Raw genomic sequence first — 23,897 nt, 5'->3', positions numbered from 1 at the left:
AATATACGACTGATTGTTGTCCTATGGACAGAGTCTCCCACCTCGGCTGTAGATCTCTGCAGTTCATCCAGAGTGATCATGGGCCTCTTGGCTGCATCTCTGATCAGTCTTCTCCTTGTATGAGCTGAAAGTTTAGAGGGACGGCCAGGTCTTGGTAGATTTGCAGTGGTCTGATACTCCTTCCATTTCAATACTAACGCTTGCACAGCGCTCCTTGGGATGTTTAAAGCTTGGGAAATCTTTTTGTATCCAAATCCGGCTTTAAACTTCTTCACAACGGTATCTCGGACCTGCCTGGTGTGTTCCTTGTTCTTCATGATGCTCTCTGCGCTTTTAACGGACCTCTGAGACTATCACAGTGCAGGTGCATTTATACGGAGACTTGATTACACACAGGTGGATTATATTTATCGTCATTAGTCATTCAGGTCAACATTGGATCATTCAGAGAACCTCACTGAACTTCTGGAGAGAGTTTGCTGCACTGAAAGTAAAGGGGCTGAATAATTTTGCACGCCCAATTTTTCAGTTTTTGATTTGTTAAAAAAGTTTGAAATATCCAATAAATGTCGTTCCACTTCATGATTGTGTCCCACTTGTTGTTGATTCTTCACAAAAAAATACAGTTTTATATCTTTATGTTTGAAGCCTGAAATGTGGCAAAAGGTCGCAAAGTTCAAGGGGGCCGAATACTTTCGCAAGGCACTGTGTATATATATATATATATATATATATATATATACACACATATACACTGCTCCAAAAAATAAAGGGAACAACACAATGTAACTCCAAGTCAATCCAATCCTAAGTCAGTCCACTTAGGAAGCAACACTGATTGACAATAAATGTCACATGCTGTTGTGCAAATGGGATAGACAACAGGTGGAAATTATAGGCATTTTGCAAGACACCCCCAATAAAGGAGTGGTTCTGCAGGTGGGGACCACAGACCACTTCTCAGTTCCTATGCTTCCTGGCTGATGTTTTGGTCACTTTTGAATGCTGGCGGTGCTTTCACACTAGTGGTAGCATGAGACTGAGTCTACAACCCACACAAGTGGCTCAGGTAGTGCAGCTCATCCAGGATGGCACATCAATGCGAGATGTGGCAAGAAGATTTGCTGTGTCTGTCAGCGTAGTGTCCAGAGCATGGAGGCGCTACCAGGAGACAGGCCAGTACATCAGGAGACGTGGAGGAGGCCGTAGGAGGGCAACAACCCAGCAGCAGGACTGCTACGTCCGTGCAAGGAGGAGCAGGAGGAGCACTGCCAGAGCCCTGCAAAATTACCTCCAGCAGGCCACAAATGTGCATGTGTCTGCTCAAACGGTCAGAAGCAGACTCCATGAGGAGAGTCCGACGTCCACAGGTGGGGAATGTGCTTACAGCCCAACACCGTGCAAGACGTTTGGCATTTGCCAGAGAACACCAAGATTGGCAAATTCGCCACTGGCGCCCTGTGCTCTTCACAGACGAAAGCAGGTTCACACTGAGCACATGTGGCAGACGTGACAGTCTTGAGACGCCGTGGAGAACGTTCTGCTGCCTGCAACATCCTCCAGCATGACCGGTTTGGCGGTGGGTCAGTCATGGTGTGGGGTGGCATTTCTTTGGGGGGGCCGCACAGCCCTCCATGTGCTCGCCAGAGGCAGCTTGACTGCCATTAGGTACCGAGATGAGATCCTCAGACCCCTTGTGAGACCATATGCTGGTTTGGTTGGCCCTGGGATCCTCCTAATGCACAATGCTAGACCTCATGTGGCTGGAGTGTGTCAGCAGTTCCTGCAAGAGGAAGGCATTGATGCTATGGACTGGCCTGCCCGTTTCCCAGACCTGAATCCAATTGAGCACATCTGGGACATCATGTCTCGCTCCATCCACCAACGCCAACGTTGCACCACAGACTGTCCAGGAGTTGGCGGATGCTTTAGTCCAGGTCTGGGAGGAGATCCCTCAGGAGACCATCCGCCACCTCATCAGGAGCATGCCCAGGCGTTGTAGGGAGGTCATACAGGCACGTGGAGGCCACACACTACTGAGCCTCATTTTGACTTGTTTTAAAGACATTACATCAAAGTTGGATCAGCCTGTAGTGTGGTTTTCCACTTTAATTTTGAGTGTGACTCCAAATCCAGACCTCCATGGGTTGATAAAAATTATCAATGGAAATCAAATTTATGTGATTTTGATGTCAGCACATTCAACTATGTAAAGAAAAAGGTATTTAATAAGAATATGTCATTCATTCAGATCTAGGATGTGTTATTTTAGTATTTTTTTTGAGCAACATACACACACACACACACACACACACACACACACACACACACACACACACACACACACACACACACTCAGTTGCCAGTTTATTAGATACACAACCTTGTTCACAAAAATGGTTCACTCCTACAGAGAGTGAGTCACGTGGCCGTGGCTTGATATATAAAGCAGGCAGACAGGCGTTGAGGAATTTAGTTATTGTTCAATTGAACGTTACAAATGGGCAAAACGAGTGACCTAAGCAACTTTGAGCGTGGCATGATCGCCGGTGCCAGGCGCGCCGGATCCAATATCTCAGAAATGGCCGGCCTGCTGGGATTTTTATGCACGACTATGTCTATGGTTTACCGAGAAAGCTTCGGCAAACAAAAAGCATTCAGTCAGCAACAGTGTATGGGCAACAACAGCTCATTGAGGTCGAAGGAGAATGGCAAGAATCGTACAAGCTGACAGGAAGGCCACAGACAGACAAATAACAGTGCAGTACAACAGTGGTGTGCAGAGCAGCATTTCGGAACACACAACTCGTCAGTCCTTGTTACAGACGGGCTGTTGCAGCAGATGACCACACCGGGTTCCTATCATTTTCTTGAGTGGCCTACGCAGTCCCCAGACCTCAACCCAATAGAGCATCTTTGGGATGAAATGGAACGGGCTGTGGAATGTTTCTGACACCTTGAAGAATACCCAGAGAATTCAGACTGTTCTGGAGTCAAAGGGGGGTTCGACCCAATACTAGATGGGTTTACTTAATAAACTATACAGTGGGTTACGAAATTATTGACACATTTGATAAAATTAACTATTCAAATCCTGAGCTATATTGGTAAATTCTATAATTGCTCAGAGAAAGAGACTTTGTTTAACAAGTAATACAAATATTTTTCCTATCAAAGAGGAAGGAGTCAAAATTATTGACACCTGTCGTCAATACCTAACCTTGCGAGGATAATGGCACTGAGATTTTTTCAGTGACATTATCCTCGCAAGGTGTCATATTGAAAGGTATTGAAAACAGAACTTCCGGTTCCGGTGGCATGCAACATAACTATGAGTTAACTGACATATTTTCAAATAATTGTCAACATATAACATATTAAGGTGTGGGACGTTAACTGTATTACAAGGAGCAACAGTAGCTCTATTTCACTCCAGCAGGTAGCATAATCTGTCCATTCACAGTTCACCTGTGGGAAACATGTCAGCTGTCAACACCCGACAACAGAAAGAGTTGGCCGCTGCTATCAGGAAATTACCTCTGCCCTCGACTCGCAATTATATCCGGTAAATGAATATCTTGCACTGCTTACTTCTAAAGTGGATAACGACTCAACTAAAGCAAAAAGTTTGGAGACAGCGGCCAATGTGACAGAGGGGGACTCCATGACCTGCAAACAACACAAACTAACCCTTTACAGCCTGAGCGAAATGATCCATTTCTTGCTGGATCATGAGCCCTGCGTGCATTAATGAGCCCTGCGTGCATTAATGAGCCCTGCGTGCATTAATGAGCCCTGCGTGCATTAATGAGCCCTGCGTGCATTAATGAGCCCTGCGTGCATTAATGAGCCCTGCGTGCATTAATGAGCCCTGCGTGCATTAATGAGCTCTACGTGCATAATTTGTTGGTGTAAAACCATATATGAAAACATGATACATAATTTGAAAGCTGAGAAACAGCCCTTTCAAATGATGACATCCCCATCAATAAAATTGTAATCAGTCAAGAAATAACACCTGTGAAAATATGTATCTTATATGAAAATCAATACTTTTTCCCCCCAACCAACTGCCATTTACACAACTTTCTAATGAAGATAGAGAAAACCTTATTGAGTCTTCCTTGTTTTGTAATGATTGAACATCTGCAATCAGAATAGAAATACCTTTTACTGTGAACAAGTTACAGCTGTTTTAGTGACCGATCGCATTTTCTATGTAATGTTCCTTGATCAGACACTTTATCTGGATAGTATATTAAACAAAAATCTGCACCAAAAAGAATTACAAATAGCATTTAGTCTTACATTTGACAAAGACAAACAAGTACTATAATATTAATAAAATATGAACTTTATTGAAAGAACAAGGTTAGGGGAAGACATTGTCTCATTCACACCTGTACAAAAAAAAGGTACAAGTTATCTCCATCATAGCCATAACGTTATAGTATATACAACATTCATCTCAGGGATATTGCAATCAACATTGATCTGACCGAGGAGCGACGCTGGGCAGCATCTTAGACCTGGAGGGTGGGGGAGGGGGACAGGCATCAGTTGGCATGGAATCAAGCATTTCTATAACTTCCCTAAACCAGTGTGAGCACAGTGGTCAATCTATTTTAGTCAACATCAATATGGAGCATAATCTTTAATATTTGCATCATGTGTCTGGACATACTGAGCCATCTGCTCGTGGGATGCCTTCCTCAAGTTCTCAGTCTGTTTGACAGCCAGACCTCTGCCACGACCCAGCTCCTGTAGTAGAGATTTATTCCTAAGGCAACAAAGAGGGAATTCTTGCATGAAATTGATGAGTACCTTCGGGGGCTGCCCTACAGTCCTCTGTCAGCTCAGTGTAGGCCAATGCCAGGTTCAGCCTGAACAGAGGAACAATAGTTTATAATCTTTCAATGCTAGGGATGCGTTCCAAATGGTACCCTATTTCTTAGATGGGGCATCAGTGTAGACATCTAATAGTAACCGGATTCAAACTACCTGGAGTGCCTCAACCTAAAACAAATTTGGTCCTCTGCTATGCATAACCGCTTGCCCTCACATTCAGGTGCTACTCAAACAAACCACATCCTATTCTCCTTTCGATCTATCATGTAACAACACCAACATATTCTAAAGTAGTCCTTCAGTACATTGAAGTTTCATTCTTTCTGTTCAGCCAAATGTTAATGTGGTGCCATTTAGCCAACTCCTATGTATAGCCAACTTCGATGGTAACATGGCATGACAACATTCATACAATAGGATAAACAGATCTTAGTCAAGGCTAACCAAATGTTGATTCTCTGCCAGTCAATGTTCAACTTTCTGTCCTGTCCTGTGTGTGTGTTCTGTTAACCTGGCTTATTGTATTGTGCTCACTTGGGCAGTGATGGTGTGTCCTGTGAGGGTGTGATTGTCCCTCAGCCCTTTCTTCAGGATCAGCATGTTGTCCAGTCTCTGCCTGTCCTTGTCACCGTGGGGACAGCTTCTACAGTGTCCTCCTCACAAAGGTCTGAGAGCTGACAGTCCACCACACTGTCCTATAGAAAGAGAGAATTTAAAAATCATAGACCTGCGACAGAGAGATAGGAGATATATCTCCTATATATATATATAGAGAGAGAGAGAAGTACCAGTCAAAAGTTTGGAGACACCTACTCATTCAAGGGTTTTTCTATATTTTTACTATATAGAATAATAGTGAATACATCAAACTATGAAATAACACATATTTCAATCATGTAGTAAGCAAAAAAGTATTAAACAAATCAAAATATATTTTAGACTCTTCAAAGTAGCCACCCTTCGCTTTGATGACAGCTTTGCACACACTTGGCATTCTCTCAACCAGCTTCAACTGGAATGCTTTTCCAACAGTCTTGAAGGAGTTCCCACATATACTGAGCACTTGTTGCCCGTTTTTCCTTCACTCTGCGGTCCAACTCATCCCAAACCATCTCAATTGGGTTGAGGTCAGGTGATTGTGGAGGCCAGGTCATCTGATGCAGCACTCCATCACTCTCATTCTTGGTCAAATAGCCCTTACACAGCCTGTTGAAAAACAAATGATAGTCCCACTAAGCGCAAACCAGATGGGATGGCGTATCGCTGCAGAATGCTGTGGTAGCCATGCTGGTTAAGTGTGCCTTGAATTCTAAATAAAATCACAGACAGTGTCACCAGCAAAGTACCCCAACACCATCACATCTCCTCCTCCATGCTTCATGGTGGGAACCACACATGCGGAGACACGGCGGTTGTAACCAAAAATCTCAATATCCATTGCTCGTGTTTCTTGGCCCAAGCAAGTCTCTTCTTCTTATTGGTGTCCTTTAGTAGTGATTTCTTAGCAGCAATTCGACCATGAAGGCCTGATTCACGCAGTCTCCTCTGAACAGTTGATGTTGAGATGTATATTTTACTTGAACTCTGTGAAGCATGTATTTGGGCTGCAATTTCTGAGGCTGGTAACTCCAATGAACTTATCCTCTGCAGCAGAGGTAACTCTGGGTCTTCCTTTCCTGTGGCGGTCCTCATGACAGACAGTTTCATCATAACGCTTGATGGTATTTGCGACTGCACTTGAAGAAACTTTCAAAGTTCTTTAAATGTTCCGTATTGACTGACCTTCATGTCGTAAGGTAATGATGGACTGCTGCCCCCCCCCACCTTGTCACAACACAACTGATATGCTCAAATGCATTAAGGAAAGAAATTCTAAAAATGTACTGTTAACAAGGCACACCTGTTAATTGAAATGCAATCCAGGTGAATACCTCATGAAGCTGGTTGAGAAAATGCCAAGAGTGTGCAAAGCTGTCATCAAGGCAAGGGGTATATATTATATTATATTATATTATATACACACACACACACACATGCGCACGGGAAGTATTCAGACCCCTTCCCCTTTTCCACATTTTGTTACGTAACAGACTTTTCTAAAATGGATTAAATTTAAAATCTCATCAATCTACACACGGTGCTCCATAATGACAAAGCAGAAACATGTTTTTAGATTTTATGGCAAATACCTTATTTACATCAGTATTCAGACCCTTTGCTATGAGCCTCTCAATTGAGCTCATGTGCATCCTGTTTCCATTGATCATCCTTGAGATGTTTCTACAACTTGATTGGAGTCCACCTGTGGAAAAAATCCATTGATTGGACATGATTTGGAAAGGCACACACTTATCTACAGTTGAAGTCAGAAGTTTACATACACTTGGAGTCATTAAAACTCATTAATAAATCCTGTTGGGGCTAGGGGGTACAAGGAGTTCCCTAAAGGGAACACCCCCCCCCATTCAGCTGAAACAAATATTATTTAGAAATATTTAACTTTCACACATTAACAAGTCCAATACAGCAAATGAAAGATAAACATCTTGTTAATCTACCCATCGTGTCCGATTTCGAAAATGTTTTACAGCGAAAACACCACATATATTTACGTTAGATGACCACCAAATTCAAAAACACACACAGCGATTTCATAGTCACAAAAGCATAAATATAGATAAAATGAATCACTAACCTTTGATTATCGCCATCAGATGACACTCATAGGATATCATGTTATACATGTATTGTGTGTTGTGTTCGATAATGTGCATATATCTATATATATTTAAAAAATCTCAGTTTACATTGGCGTGTTAAGTGCAGTAATGTATTGATTCCAAAACATCCGGTGATTTTGCAGAAATACTCACAATAAACATTGATAAAAGATGCAAGTGTCATTCACAGAATTAAAGAGAAACGTATCCTCTATGCAACCGCTGTGTCAGATTTCAAAAAAACTTTATGGAAAAAGAATAATCTGAGAATGGCGCTCAGAACCCAAAGAAATAGCCGTCATTTTGGCGTCAACAGAAGCTACAAAAAACACTATAAATATTCACTTACCTTTGAATATCTTCATCAGACGGCAGTTCCAGGAACCTTAGTTCGACAATAAATGACTGATTTGTTCCAAAAACCCCATAATTTAGCCACTTGTTGTTAGCTTGTTCAGCCCAGCATTCAATCCTCAAAAAGCACGAGCAATTCCTCCAGACAAAAATCAGCAATAAGGTTCCAATCCGGAGAATTTCATTGTCTGAATAAAGGCATTGGAATGCAAAAACACTCTCTCGTGACCGCGCGCAATGATACCGAGGCTTTCTGCCAGACCACCCACTCAAAGAGCTATTATGAGCCCCACCTTTATAGTAGAAACATACAACCATAATCTAAAGACGGTCACATCTTGTGGAAGCCCTAGGAAGTGCATAAACATCCATATCGAGGATGGACATCAAATGGCACTGTTTTCAAAATTGAGTTCACACTTCCTGTTTGGATTTCTTCTCAGGTTTGTGTCTGTGTCTGCCATATGAGTTCTGCTATACTCACAGACATAATTCAAACAGTTTTAGAAACTTCCGTGTGTATTCCCATCTGGGAAAGAGTAGGGGGCAGTTTATTCTGGGCACGCCTTTCATCCAAAAGTGAAAATGCTGCCCCCTAGCCCCAACAGGTTTTAAAGTCATTAAAACTTTTCAACCACTCCACAAATACCTTGTTATCAAACTATAGTTCTGGTTCTCTAGTAAACTGGTTCTCTAGTAAATTGGTAGGAATGTCTCATCTTATGTTCAAGAAGGGCCTTTTTCCCTTTATTCAGATTACACCGACCCAATTTCGATTGTTTGAAAAGGACCAAATGTTTTAAACAAGCCTTAGAAAGTTGGTTGCAATTTCAGTTTAATCCACCTGAAAAGACAGAACAAATAATACAACAAATATTGTGGTTAAATTCAAATATACTTATTGATTTTTTTTAAACTGTATTTTTTGAAGAAATTTAAAAAAAAAGGTATACTTTTTGTGAATGATATCATGGTGGAGTTATGTCACACATGCAGCTAACAAAGACATATGGAAATGTCTGCTCTCCCCAAAATTACAACCAATTAATTGCAGCATTGCACAAAAATGGAAGAGGCAAGTAGAAGGGGAAAAAAGTAAGGAACTTGTATGTCGGCCCTGTATTAAAGAACATAAATGGTTAAAGAAAAATAAACGATCTAATGACTCTGCCTCCTCACAGCAGAAGCTGCAGAGCTGGGAAGATTGTATCTCCCATATACAGTGGGGCAAAAAAGTATTTAGTCAGCCACCAGTTGTGCAAGTTCTCCCACTTAAAAAGATGAGAGAGGCCTGTAATTTTCATTGTTATGTTTAGAGAAAAAAGGGGGAAGCCTGCAAGCAGAAGAACACCATCCCCAAGGGGTGCCAGCATCATGTTGTGGGGGTGCTTTGCTGCAGAAGGGACTGGTGCACTACACAAAATAGATGGCATCAGGTGGTAGGAAAATTATGTGGATATATTGAAGCAACATCTCAAGACATCAGTCAGGAAGTTAAAGCTTGGTCGCATATGGGTCTTCCAAATGGACAATGACCCCAAGCATACTTCCAAAAATGGCTTAATGGCTTAAGGACAACAAAGTCAAGGTAATGGAATGGCCATCACAAAGCCCTGACCTCAATCCTATAGAAAATTTGCGGGCAGAACTGAAAAAGCGTGTGTGAACAAGGAGGCCTACAAACCTGACTCAGTTACACCAGCTCTGTCAGGAGGAATGGAACAAAATTCACCCAACTTATTGTGGGAAACTTGTGGAAGGATACCCGAAACAATTAAAAGGCAATGCTACCAAATACTAATTGAGTGTATGTAAACTTCTGACCCACTGGGAATATGATGAAAGAAATAAAAGCTGAAAAATAATCATTCTCTCTAGTATTATTCTGACATTTTACATTGTTAAAATAAAAGTGGTGATCCTAACTGACCTAAGACAGCAAATTTTTACTAGGATTAAATGTCAGGAATTGTAAAAAATAAAATTAAAAAAATAAAAATAAAAACTAAGTTTAAATGTATTTGGCTAATGTTTATGTAAACTTCCGACTTCAACTGTATATGATGTCCTACAGCTGAAAGTGCATGTCAGAGCAAAAACCAAGCCATGAGATCGAAGGAATTGTCCATATAGCTCCAAGACAGGAATGTGTCAAGGCACAGCTCTGGGGAAAGGTACAAAACATTTCTGCAGCATTGAAGGTCCCCAAGAACACAGTGGCCTCCATCATTCTTAAATGGAAGAAGTTTGGAACCATCAAGACCGTTCCTAGAGCTGGCCGGCCAAACTGAGCAATCAGGGGAGAAGGGCCTTGGTCAGGGAGGTGACCAAGAACCCGATGGTCACTCTGACAGAGCTCTAGAGTTCCTTTGTGGAGATGGAAGAATCTTAAAGAAGGACAACCATCTCTGCAATACTCCACGAATCAGGCCTTTATGGTAGAGTGGCCAGATGGGAGCCACTCCTCAGTAAAAGGCACATGACAGCCCGCATGGAGTTTGCTAAAAAGGCACCTAAAGGACTCTCAGACCATGAGAAACAAGTTTCTCTGGACTGATGAAACCAAGATTGAACTCTTTGGCCTGAATGCCAAGCTTCACGTCTGGAGGAAACCTGGCATCATCCCTATAGTGAAGCATGGTGGTGGCAGCATCATGCCGGGGCAAAGGTTCACCATCCAACAGGACAACAACCCTAAGCACACAGCCAAGACAACGCAGGAGTAGTTTCAGGACATGTCTCTGAATGTCCTTGAGTAGCCAGCCAGAGCTCGAACTTGAATCCGAATGAACATCTCTGGAGAGACCTGAAAATAGCTGTACAGCGACACTCCTCACCCACCCTGACAGAGCTTGAGTGGATCGGCAGAGCAGAATGGGAGAAACTCCCCAAATACAGGTTTGCCAAGCTTGTAGTGTCATACCCAAGAAGATTTGCGGCTGTAATCGCTACCAAATGTGCTTCAACAAAGTACTGAGTAAAGGGTCTGAATACTTATGTAAATGTGATATTTAATTATTTATTTGAAAAAGAAATGTTATTGCTGTGTCATTACGGGGTATTGGGTAGATTGATGAAAAAACACACTACCGGTCAAAAGTTTTAGAACACCTTCTTATTCAAGGGTTTTTCTTTATTTTTACTATTTTCTACATTGTCAAATCAAATCAAATTTTATTTGTCACATACACATGGTTAGCAGATGTTAATGCGAGTGTAGCGAAATGCTTGTGCTTCTAGTTCCGACAATGCAGTAATAACCAACAAGTAATCGAACTAACAATTCCAAAACTACTGTCTTATACACAGTGTAAGGGGATAAAGAATATGTACATAAAGATATATGAATGAGTGATGGTACAGAGCAGCATAGGCAAGATACAGTAGATGGTATCGAGTACAGTATATACATATGAGATGAGTATGTAAACAAAGTGGCATAGTTAAAGTGGCTAGTGATACATGTATTGTATAATAATAATATAATAATAGTGAAGACATCAAAACTATTAACACATATGGAATCATGTAGTAAGCAAAAAAGTGTTAAACAAATCAAAATATATTTCTTCAAATAGCCACCCTTTGCCTTGATGACAGCTTTGCACACACTTGGCATTCTCTCAACCAGCTTCACCTGGAATTATTTAATCAATTTTAGAATGGCTGTAACATAAACATTTTTGGAAAAAGTCAAGGGGTCTGAATATTTTCCGAATGCACTCAATGTTAAAAAAAAGTGTGTGTGAGTATCCCTAACCTTTCCAACAGACAAAGAGCTATGAATGGATCAGAAATTCACCAATCAGGGCCTTGATTGGCTCGGCAACAGTAACAAGAGGTGATGTGTAATGAATTTTTCTTTGTACACATGTTCTGTGTATGTTTGGTGGGACGTTGATGGAAAATTCTGCTAACTCACAGAAAACTTAATGTTTTTTCAACGTTCCGATGAAACAGGCACAATGTGTGAAATAATGAATTTAAATTATATGAGAGGAATATTAATTGATATGAATTAAAATATTGTATCTGAAACTAAAAACTAAAAAAAAAACTAAAAACTAACTAGTGCAGTTGCCCTCTTTTTTTCTTTTTTTTTTCTTTCACCTTTATTTAACCAGGTAGGCTAGTTGAGAACAAGTTCTCATTTGCAACTGCGACTTGGCCAAGATAAAGCATAGCAGCGTGAACAGACAACACAGAGTTACACATGGAGTAAACAATAAACAAGTCAATAACACAGTAGAAAAAAAAGAGTCTATATACATTGTGTGCAAAAGGCATGAGGAGGTAGGCGAATAATTACAATTTTGCAGATTAACACTGGAGTGATAAATTATCAGATGGTCATGTACAGGTAGAGATATTGGTGTGCCAAAGAGCAGAAAAGTAAATAAATAAAAACAGTATGGGGATGAGGTAGGTAAAATTGGGTGGGCTATTTACCGATAAGACTATGTACAGCTGCAGCGATCGGTTAGCTGCTCAGATAGCAGTTGTTTGAAGTTGGTGAGGGAGATAAAAGTCTCCAACTTCAGCAATTTTTGCAATTCATTCCAGTCACAGGCAGCAGAGAACTGGAACGAAAGGCGGCCAAATGAGGTGTTGGCTTTAGGGATGATCAGTGAGATACACCTGCTGGAGCGCGTGCTACGGGTGGGTGTTGCCATCGTGACCAGTGAACTGAGATAAGGCGGAGCTTTACCTAGCATGGACTTGTAGATGACCTGGAACCAGTGGGTCTGGCGTCGAATATGTAGCGAGGGCCAGCCGACTAGAGCATACAAGTTGCAGTGGTGGGTGGTATAAGATGCTTTAGTGACAAAACGGATGGCACTGTGTTAAACTGCATCCAGTTTGCTAAGAAGAGTGTTGGAAGCTATTTTGTAGATGACGTCGCCAAAGTCGAGGATCGGTAGGATAGTCAGTTTTACTAGGGTAAGTTTGGCGGCGTGAGTGAAGGAGGCTTTGTTGCGGAATAGAAAGCCGACTCTAGATTTGATTTTCGATTGGAGATGTTTGATATGAGTCTGGAAGGAGAGTTTACAGTCTAGCCAGACACCTAGGTACTTATAGATGTCCACATATTCAAGGTCGGAACCATCCAGGGTGGTGATACTAGTCGGGCGTGCGGGTGCAGGCAGCGAACGGTTGAAAAGCATGCATTTGGTTTTACTAGCGTTTAAGAGCAGTTGGAGGCCACGGAAGGAGTGTTGTATGGCATTGAAGCTTGTTTGGAGGTTAGATAGCACAGTGTCCAAGGACGGGCCGGAAGTATACAGAATGGTGTCGTCTGTGCAGAGGTGGATCAGGGAATCGCCTGCAGCAAGAGCAACATCATTGATATATACAGAGAAAAGAGTCGGCCCGAGAATTAAACCCTGTGGCACCCCCATAGAGACTGCCAGAGGTCCGGACAACAGGCCCTCCGATTTGACACACTGAACTCTGTCTGAGAAGTAGTTGGTGAACCAGGCGAGACAGTCTTGAGAAACCAAGGTTGTTGAGTTTGCCGATAAGAATGTGGTGATTGACAGTCAAAAGCCTTGGCCAGGTCGATGAATAGAGCTGCACAGTAATGTCTCTTGTCGATGGTGGTTATGATATCGTTTAGGACCTCAACTAGCCTACCTGGCTAAATAAAGGTGAAATAAAAAAATGTATGTATATAAATGTATGTACAAAACCACATAAAACCACAAAAAATCATCTCATTTAAAAAAAAAAACATCTCATCTCACCTTCCAGGTCCATACCCAAACAGTTCGAACTACTAATCTTAAAAATTGCTCTCTCCGGAAATAAGTCTCTCACTGTTGCCGCCTGCTACCAACCCCCCTCAGCTCCCAGCTGTGCCCTGGACACCATTTGTGAATTGATCGCCCCCCATCTAGCTTCAGAGTTTGTTCTGTTAGGTGACCTAAACTGGGATATGCTTATCACCCCGGCAGTCCTACAATCTAAGCTAGATGCCCTCAATCTCACACAATCATCAAGGAACCCACCAGATACAACCCTAAATCTGTAAACAAGGGCACCCTCATAGACGTCATCCTGACCAACTGGCCCTCCAAATACACCTCCGCTGTCTTCAACCAGGATCTCAGCGATCACTGCCTCATTGCCTGTATCCGCTACGGAGCCGCAGTCAAACGACCACCCCTCATCACTGTCAAACGCTCCCTAAAACACTTCTGTGAGCAGGCCTTTCTTATCGACCTGGCCCGGGATTTCTGGAAGGACATTGACCTCATTCCGTCAGTTAAGGATGCCTGGTCATTCTTTAAAAGTAACTTCCTCACCATTTTAGATAAGCATGCTCCGTTCAAAAAATGCAAAAAAGTCTCCTAGGCGGGTGCCACAGGGTTCAAGCCTCGGGCCGACTCTCTTCTCTGTATCAATGATGGTGCTCTTGCTGCTGGTGATTCTCTGATACACCTCTACACAGACGACACCATTCTGTATACTTCTGTCCCTTCTTTGGACACTGTGCTAACAAACCTCCAGACAAGCTTCAATGCCATACAACTCTCCTTCCGTGGCCTCCAACTGCTCTGAAATGCTAGTAAAACTAAGTGTATGCTCTTCAACCGATCGCTGCAGCCCATCCAGCATCACTACTCTGGACGGTTCTGACATGTGGATAACTACAAATATCTAGGTGTCTAGCTAGACTGTAAACTCTCCTTCCAGACTCACAATAAGCATCTCCAATCCAAAATTAAATCTAGAATTGTCTTCCTCTTTCTCAACAAAGCATCCTTCACTCATGCTGCCAAACATACCCTCGTAAAACTGACTGACTATCTTACCGATCCTCGATTTCCGCGATGGCATTTACAAAATAGCCTCCAAAACTCTACTCAACAAATTGGATGCCATCCGTTTTGTCAACAAAGCCCCATATACTATCCACCACTCCGACCTGTACGCTCTCGTTGGCTGGCCATCGCTTCATACTCGTCGTCAAACCCACTGGCTCCAGGTCATCTACAAGTCTCTGCTAGGTAAAGCCCCACCTTATCTCAGCTCACTGGTCACCATAGCAGCACCCACCCGTAGCACGCGCTCCAGCAGGTATATTTCACTGGTCACCCCCAAAGCCAATTCCTCTTTTGGCTGCCTTTCCTTCCAGTTCTCTGCTGCCAATGACTGGAATGAACTGAAGAAAAAAATCACTGAAGCTGGAGACTCATATCTCCCTACTAACTTTAAGTTCCAACTGTCAGAGCAGCTCACAGATCACTGCACATGTACATAGATGGGCTGTTTACAGATGGGCTATCTATCTCATCCCCATACTGTATCTATTTATTTATCTTGCTCCTTTGCACCCCAGTATCTCTACTTGCACATTCATCTTCTGCACATCTATCAGCAGTTTTTAATTGCTATATTGTAATTCCTTCGCCACCATGGCCTATTTATTGCCTTACCTCCCTTATCTTACCTCATTTTCACACACTGTATATAGACTTTTCCTACTGTATTATTGACTGTATGTGTGTTTATTCCATGTGTAACTCTGTTGTTATATGTGTCGAACTGCTTTGCTTTATCTCTGAATGGCACACATACACAATCCATGTCTGAATTATTTCAAGTCTTAAAAATTATTCTTTAACCTGCCTCCTCCCCTTCATCTACACTGACAGAAGTGGATTTAATAAGTGACATTAATATGGGATCATAACTTTCACCTGGTCAGTCTGTCATGTTTTATCATCAGTGAATATTTCCACACTATGAGGTTGGAATAGTTGTGCGAAAATTATAATGCCCTTTTAGTGTAAGAGCTTTTCGAAAAGACTGAAATTTCAGCCTCTTTGATGGGATGGAGTTTTGGCCTGCCTGTTGACACACCAGACATTAAAGGAGTTAATAGACAAATAAGAAAGAGAGTTCCAAATCTCTCTGCCGATAACAGATAGTTTTCCCCTCCTAGCAAAATTCTTTTTATTTTTATTTATTTTTGAGCATTTTAATTGAAAAACAAATAGTTCACAGTAAGGTACTTAACTGTTACAGAGAAATGATTTGATATTGAGATAAAAACATCTGCATTGGACCTTTAATACCAACACATGTGCCTGTATAATAATAAAATAACAAAGGCATAAAGTAAAAAGTGGTTGTGTGGAGCAAATAAATACATGAAATGACAACAGCCAGATGAAAACAATACACTACAGGCTCTACAATATCACACATTTTTCTCAGTGCGTCTCTCTCAAACATTAACACAAAAAGTTGCTCACGCCACTAGCCCCTCCCCAGCTGCTCCCTGAAAAAGTGCTGACCTCAAGTGAACCCTGTTGCCATAGAAACCACCAAGAGGAAGGGGACAGAGACACAGACAGACAGAGACACAGACAGACAGAGACACAGACAGACAGAGACACAGACAGACAGAGACACAGACAGACAGACAGACAGACAGACAGACAGACAGACAGACAGACAGACAGACAGACAGACAGACAGACAGACAGACAGACAGACAGACAGACAGACAGACAGACAGACAGACAGACAGACAGACAGACAGACAGACAGACAGACAGACAGACGTTTAATGCGTTGTTAGAGGTGAAGAGCATAACATATATGGAAAATAAAAAATAAGCATAGAAAGAAATATGGCTGGTTTAATACATCACTTAAAATGTCTTCCTTTACACAAACATTTACCCATGAGTACAAACACGAGCAGACAATCATGAGCAGTGAGTAGACATTTACCTTATGTATTTACCTGACCTAGTTTTGTCCTGCTCCTGAGCCACGTTTGGATGTGTGTAAAGATACTGGACAGATTTTTAATTTGATGACTGTTGTGCCGCAGCGAATTTTCCTGCGCAGCATGAAATGCTAACTTCTACTCTATTCAAGGTTTAAAAAGGATTCTGTAGTTTGTAATTTCCACTTAAAAATGATTAAACTTGATTTTCCCTAATGAAAAATGTATTAGCCCCTAGACAAATGTCCATTAATTATTATCCGCGTAATAACTGTAATCAAATTCACATTGGTTGTTGCTGCAGGATTACTTTCCTGCTGTGAGAACCTGTCCAAATGAAGATAGCACATCTGTATTTTCTTTTCATGAGTAAGACAAGTCACGCACACACAAAGACACACTAGTAATCTGTCAGGAACTCTCCTCTATCATACACACACACCTGGCGATGCATTCAGACACAAAGATGCTTTGAATAATGACTTTACCATTTGTCCTGGCGGACGAAGAGCCAGAGAGAAGAGGACGAGTCTCCTGTTCCCTGTCGCTGTGTGTGTGTGTGTGTGTGTGTGTGTGTGTGTGTGTGTGTGTGTGTGTGTGTGTGTGTGTGTGTGTGTGTAATGCGGAAACTCAGGGGCTGAGTCCTAAATGACACCCTATTCCCTACATAGTTCACTACTTTTAAGGGCTCTGGTCAAATGTAGTGCACTATGAAAGGAATACGGTGCCATTTAGGATGCATAGTGTGGCAGTCCCAAGCCCTGCGGCTGATTTTATTAAGCACATTAAAAACAATAATAATCTCTCTCACTCTCTCTTTCTGCATCTCAATCCATCCCTCCCTCTACTTCTCTTACTCTTCTAAGCATCAAATCAAATGTTTTTATACAGCCCTTCTTACATCAGCTGATATCTCAAAGTGCTGTACAGACACCCAGTCTAAAACCCCAGTAAGTTTCGATTGCGGGGCAAGTCCAAAAGATATGAGAGTGGTCCTTCCTCAATAGACCGCATTCTCTCCAACAAGGGTGTAGGGAGCCAGTCTGTTTTGATTTCAGTTTAGGTGTTATGAAGAAACGTATAACATTCTTCCAACAGAATTCTCTCCATGACCTTGAGTTGGTGGAGCTTTGTTGAGTCTCTAATATGTTCAACCATGTTTCATCAGTTATTTCAATGTTAAGTTCCTCCTCCCATTTCTTTTTAATATAGTTTGTAGAATGTTTCTTTGAGGATTAAATACCCAAGGAGAGATTTTAAATAGTTTTTTTGTTACTCCCCAAGATGTATGCGTTAGTGAACACTTGGATTAATATTGGAGGTGCTCAAGGGCTAGTCACTTATCTCCCTTGTGAAATAGTGTCAAACTTGTAGATATCTGTTAAAATCTTGTTTATCCCAGCCATGTTTACTTAGGTCCTGGAAGTTATCTAGGTTCCCATTCCTTATAATTGTACTGAATGATGTGATGCCTTTCTGCGTCCATTGTTTAAGCTCATGCATCCTTGTTCCGAAGACACCTACAGTAGCTAATTTCTCCTTGTTCCGAAGACACCTACAGTAATACATGCATCCTTGTTCCAAAGACACCTACAGTAGCTCATACATCCTTGTTCCAAAGACACCTACAGTAGCTAATTTCTCCTTGTTCCAAAGACACCTACAGTAGCTCATTCATCCTTGTTCCAAAGACACCTACAGTAGCTCATGCATCCTTGTTCAAAAGACACCTACAGTAATACATGCATCCTTGTTCCAAAGACACCTACAGTAGCTCATGCATCCTTGTTCCAAAGACACCTACAGTAGCTCATTCATCCTTGTTACAAAGACACCTACAGTAGCTCATTCATCCTTGTTCCAAAGACACCTACAGTAGCTCATTCATCCTTGTTTCAAAGACACCTACAGTAGAACATTCATCCTTGTTCCAAAGACACCTACAGTAGCTCATTCATCCTTGTTCCAAAGACACCTACAGTATCTCATGCATCCCTGTTCCAAAGACAAATACAGTAGCTCATTCATCCTTGTTCCAAAGACACCTACAGTAGCTCATTCATCCTTGTTCCAAAGACAAATACAGTAGCTCATGCATCCTCTTTTGTATTGGGTGGCCCCAGCAGGAATCGAAAATACGATCCTGGCTTTGCAAGCGCCATGTTTTACCAACTGAGCCTCACAGGACAGCATACTATGGGTTGTTGGACTGGTTAACCTATCCAGGCCAGCAGGTGCAGACGACTCAACTGATGTGGAAAAGCAATGAAGCACTCCCTGATCAGATTTACTACGGACAAATAAGACTGATGCTGCTCTGGACACACACGGATGAAGGGAGGGAGGAGGGAAGAGCTATGAAAAAGAGGGAGGATGAAAAAGAGGGACAGGAGGGATGGAAAAGAGAGCAGGAGGGAAGGGACAGAGGTGAAAGGGGGGAGGGTAATAATCTCTGAGGTTCAGAGTCGGCATCCTTTTTTCTTCCCAGCCGTAAACAACACAAATAGGACAGAGAGCCCTATTAAAAAACCACAGGAGGCCAGACACAAACACAGAGACAAAGACAGCGAATCTATTCCCCAGTACATGAGCACACATCTAATATGCAAATAGTCTCAAGTCGACAGAGAAGAGGGGAAGACAGGAAAATAAAACAGGAAGAAGGGAAAGTAGGTCAGCTTCCTAAGAGACAGAGCGAGCACTCTGCTCCACTACACACAGACACACACACACAGTATCCACGACTATAGAAACAGATGTACCCGGTTGGATGAGTTTCTAGTGGTCCACACCAGGCTCTTGTTTACATACATTTTTGTATTTATTTAACATACCATCCTCCAATGCATCCTTCAGTCCTTCCTTAAAGTAATCACTATTCTAACACGATTGGATAGGTGAGCGCAAGGATATCACTCCATAGCCTCCACCAATCCGCCCATGCCCGTAAGGTCAGTGATTACTGCAAGGAAGGGAGGAATAGCACATCAAATAATTCTGACTGATCAGCTACAGGTCTGCAGCAGAAGCAGCACCAAACTTGAAATGTGTTGTTTCAAATGTGAAATGGCTGTTTTCACATGTTGAGCTTTAATTTCACGTGAAACCAAATTTTCACATGTATTAAATAGAATTGACACCACCTTTTCTCATGTGAGGAGAATAACATGTTGTTTTCACCTCACATGTGAATTGTAGTTTGACATGTGAAATCACAAGTTCACATGTGAAAATATAACTTTCAAATGTGGAATTGTATGTTCACATGTGGGGGTGAAATAGTGTTATTCCCCTCACATGTTAACATGTTGCAGTAGCAATGTTTCCACATGTGGAACTGCAATTCTTTAAATCCGTTCTGTAAAAAGGTTATCTGAGTAATAATTCAAGTGCATTATTTTGATTTCTGAGCCACTTCATTATTATTGTATTCCTCCATGGGTGTTACATTGATATGCACGTACAGTGCATTTGGAAAGTATTCAGACCCCTTTGACTTTTTACACATTTTATTATGTTACAGCCTTATTCTAAAATGGATTAAATTGTTTTTTTCCCCTCATCAATCTACACACAATACCCCATAATGACAAAACAAATGTATTAAAATAAAAAAAACTGAAATATAACACTTTCATAAGTATTCAGACCCTTTACTCAGTTCTTTGTTGAAGTACCTTTGCCAGTGATTACAGCCTCGAATCTACTTGGGTATGATGTTACAAGCTTGGCACACATGTATTTGGGGAGTTTCTCCCATTCTTCTCTGCAGATCCTCTCAAGCTCTGTCAGGTTGGACGGGGAGTGTCGCTGCACAGCTATTTTCAGGTCTCTCCAGAAATGTTCGATCAGGTTCAAGTCCGGGCTCTGGCTGGGCCCCTGAAGGACATTCAAAGACTTGTCCCGAAGCCACTCCTGCGTTGTCTTGGCTGTGTGCTTTGGGTCATTGTCCTGTTGAATGTGAACCTTCACCCCAGTCTGAGGTCCTGAGCGCTCGGGAGCAGGTTTTCATCAAGGATCTCTCTGTACTTTGCTCCATTCATCTTTCCCTCGATCCTGACTAGTCTCCCAGTCCCTGCCGCTGAAAAACATCCCCACAGCATGATGCTGCTACCACCATGCTTCATCGTAGGGATGGTGCCAGGTTTCCTTTAGACATGACGCTTGGCATTCAGGTCAAAGAGTTCAATCTTGTTTCTCATGGTCTGAGTACTTTAGGTGCCTTTTGGCAAACTCCAAGCAGGCTGTCATGTGCCTTTTACTGAGGAATGGCTTCCGTCTGGCCACTCTACCATAAAGGCCTGATTGGTGGAGAGCTGCAGAGATAGTTGTCCTTCTGGAAGGTTCTCCCATCACCACAGAGGAACTGGAGCTCTGTCAGTGACCACTGGGTTCTTGGTCACCTCCCTGACCAAGGCCCTTCTACCCCTGTTGCTCAGTTTGGCTAGATGGCCAGCTCTAGGAAGAGTCTTGGTGGTTCCAAACTTCTTCCATTTAAGAATGATGGAGGCCACTGTGTTCTTGGGGACCTTCAATGCTGCAGAAACATTTACCCTTCCCCAGATCTGTGCCTCGACACAATCCGTTCTCGGAGCTCTAAGGACAATTCCTTCGACCTCATGGCTTGGTTTTTGCTCTGACATGCACTGTCAACTGTGGGACATTATATAGACAGGTGTGTGCCTTTCCAAATCATGTCCAATCAAATGAATTTACCAAAAGAGGACTACAATCAAGCTGTAGAAACATCTGAATGATGATCAATGGAAACAGGATGCACTTGAGCTCAATTTTGAGCCTCATAGCAAAGGGTCGGAAAACGTATGTAAGAAAGGTATGTTTACATTTTTAATACATTTCCAAAAAGTCTAAAAACCTGCTTGATGAGGATTTTTATTTTATTTCATCCATTTTATTTCATCCATTAAGGCTGTAACGTAACAAAATGTGGAAAAAGTCAAGGGGTCTGAACACTTTCCGAATGCAGTGTACACTGCTGGGCAGAAGGAGGATGAAACCATACCACTTGCTGACCACACTTTGTCTAGCCTGTGTGTATGTTTGGTATCAACCATGAATAGGGTAATCCCAATCCCTGTCCACAATATTTCCAAGTCCAGCTTTCTAGATAGCCATAAGCACAGATGACAGAATGTATTTTATCTTTCTCCAACACATTCAAGCTAAGCTCTCTCTCTCTCACACACACACACACACACACACACACACACACACACACACACACACACACACACACACACACACACACACACACACACACACACACACACAGTAATGACGGTTGAATTTGTGAGGGCAAGGAGATTAACCTAATTTTCTATTGATCACAAAAGAGAAACCTTCTCCATGGTCCCTTTCCAGTCTCCATTTTCAAGAATGGAGCCTCCATTTTCAAGAAAAACTAAGGCTTTGGGAATGGACATTATCAAGTTCATCCTCTTCCAAGCATTTTGTTTTGACAACTGTTAAATCAGTCTCTGCAGAGCACGGAACAGTAAAATCCATCAGCTCAGACACAGACAATACCCTCAGTAAATCAGAGTATGGAGAGAACTAGGATTTCCACTAGATAGCACAGTCAAGGTCAAAATTCTTAAAACTTAATGAAAACAAAAATCTGCTTTTTAGTATTAAGGTTAGGCTTAGGCATAAGGTTAGCACTGTGATTAAGGTTAGGTTTACAATCACATTTGAAGAAAATTGTAGAATAGGCGGAGTTTATGACTTTGTGGCTGTGGTAACTAGTGACCACCGAGGACTACTGTCTTGTGCGCATGATGGAAACTATCGAATTTAGGACATTTCCAAGCACAAAGTTTCGTTATTTCGTCAAATCCTTTTTACGCTCAAAAATGATCACAACGGACGGCCGCTCTTCTGAGAAGACGCAAAGCCGTGCGCTTTAGTAACTCACCATTAAAAGCTGTCGATTGACCCGTTTTTCCCTCTAGCCTCCCCAAAGCATAGTGTGTTTTTTAGGGGGTGGGATGGGAGACTTGGAAACCATCAACACTTCTTAAGTGGCATTAACAGAAAAGCAAGCGTTTGGAGCAACTCCGTCCCTCATAAAAACATCTGACTTCCAACCGCACCCCCACCCAGTATCCTCAGTGATGCCAATAACCGGAGTCCTCCATTTCCAAAATGGACGCTCCTGATATATGAAATAAACTACAATCTATCCCATTTGATCAGATCGGATTACATATTTGTAGTCTATTCAAAACACTGATGGGGGAAAGCTATTTACTGTATTTTAGCAATGCGTAAAGGCGCTCTAAAAGTCCTAGGCTATCAAGTGACATTGACAGGAGAGACGGGGCGCAGAGAATGCGTACGGGAATGTAAAATCTCAGTGTCTATCCAACAGTATCAATATCAGGAAAAATTAATACACCACTTCTACACCCCATATTTACATGGAAGAGCAGCAAAGTAAGTTACTTTGCACAATGGTCTTACCCGAAATCATCGTCCATAGATTTAAAGAAAAATGTATAGTTGGGTTTATTGAGGGCATTTTTGAAGTCGGCAAGAGTAACCCTGTCGGCAGCGATTGGCAACTTGACCAGGTAGGGAGTTTCCTGGTCGTCCAGATGATAGATGATTTTGGTCTCCCCCATGGCGAACCGCTGGGGAGGGTAAATCCGGGTACATCCAGCCCGGTTTCCGCTTTCTCCCTCCCTGGCGCTGGATATTCCAGTGTCTCCTCTAGCCTGTTTTCCCGGCTGTTGTCAACTCTTCGCTCCACTTCGTGAGACGGACCCTGCACGACGCCAAATGCGGACAGATGTGTCCAAATAAAACACGTAAAAACGTGGTATTATTTTTGTCCCTTGCAGTCTCTCATCACAAAATAACGTAATTGGGTTCATTTGCCCCTGTCATGAGCCTCGGAATGCGCTCCACATCGGCGGACACCGACACCCTGCTCATTGTAACATCTGTCCGCCGATGTGGGACAATAGCCCCTCCTATCGACATTCCAATGAAACTCCCCCTAGAGGACTGGGAATGAAATGAACAAGATATTTCATTTGAACTCTTGAAGATGTAGGAAAATACGGACAGATTTGTATCACGTAGACGATAATGAAACACGTCTTAGCCTACAAGTAACGGCCATTCGCCTGTCTGTTGTTAGCTCACATGCAATGTGTTTGGTGTCAACGCTCAGTTTAGGTTGGCATCCCTCTCATCATTATAGACCA

General features: G+C 42.2%; 1 protein-coding gene and 1 long non-coding RNA gene across 3 annotated transcripts in view; both read right to left on the bottom strand.

The window, feature by feature from the left end:
* The window catches only part of LOC135514627 (segment polarity protein dishevelled homolog DVL-3-like), a 56,222-nt gene extending 32,575 nt beyond the window's left edge, over window positions 1-23,647 (bottom strand). For both annotated transcript variants that reach the window (XM_064938067.1, XM_064938068.1), the window contains exon 1: window positions 23,149-23,647. In XM_064938067.1, coding sequence (XP_064794139.1) covers window positions 23,149-23,309 — 161 coding nt within the window. In that variant the 5' untranslated portion in view covers window positions 23,310-23,647. The remainder of the gene's footprint in view (window positions 1-23,148) is intronic.
* On the bottom strand, window positions 4,334-17,570 carry LOC135514628 (uncharacterized). The gene is made up of 4 exons (XR_010451708.1): window positions 17,154-17,570; window positions 7,038-7,150; window positions 5,383-5,543; window positions 4,334-4,780 (listed from the first exon to the last, which is right to left on the bottom strand). It is a non-coding gene; the product is annotated as an uncharacterized LOC135514628 (long non-coding RNA).
* Window positions 23,648-23,897: the final 250 nt, after the last annotated feature.

The sequence above is a fragment of the Oncorhynchus masou genome, chromosome 26 (genome assembly GCF_036934945.1).
Source record: "Oncorhynchus masou masou isolate Uvic2021 chromosome 26, UVic_Omas_1.1, whole genome shotgun sequence".
In the NCBI taxonomy this organism is placed as follows: domain Eukaryota; kingdom Metazoa; phylum Chordata; class Actinopteri; order Salmoniformes; family Salmonidae; genus Oncorhynchus; species Oncorhynchus masou.
The sequence above is the reverse complement of the archived record's forward strand: the minus strand, read 5'-3'. Positions and strand labels throughout refer to the sequence as shown.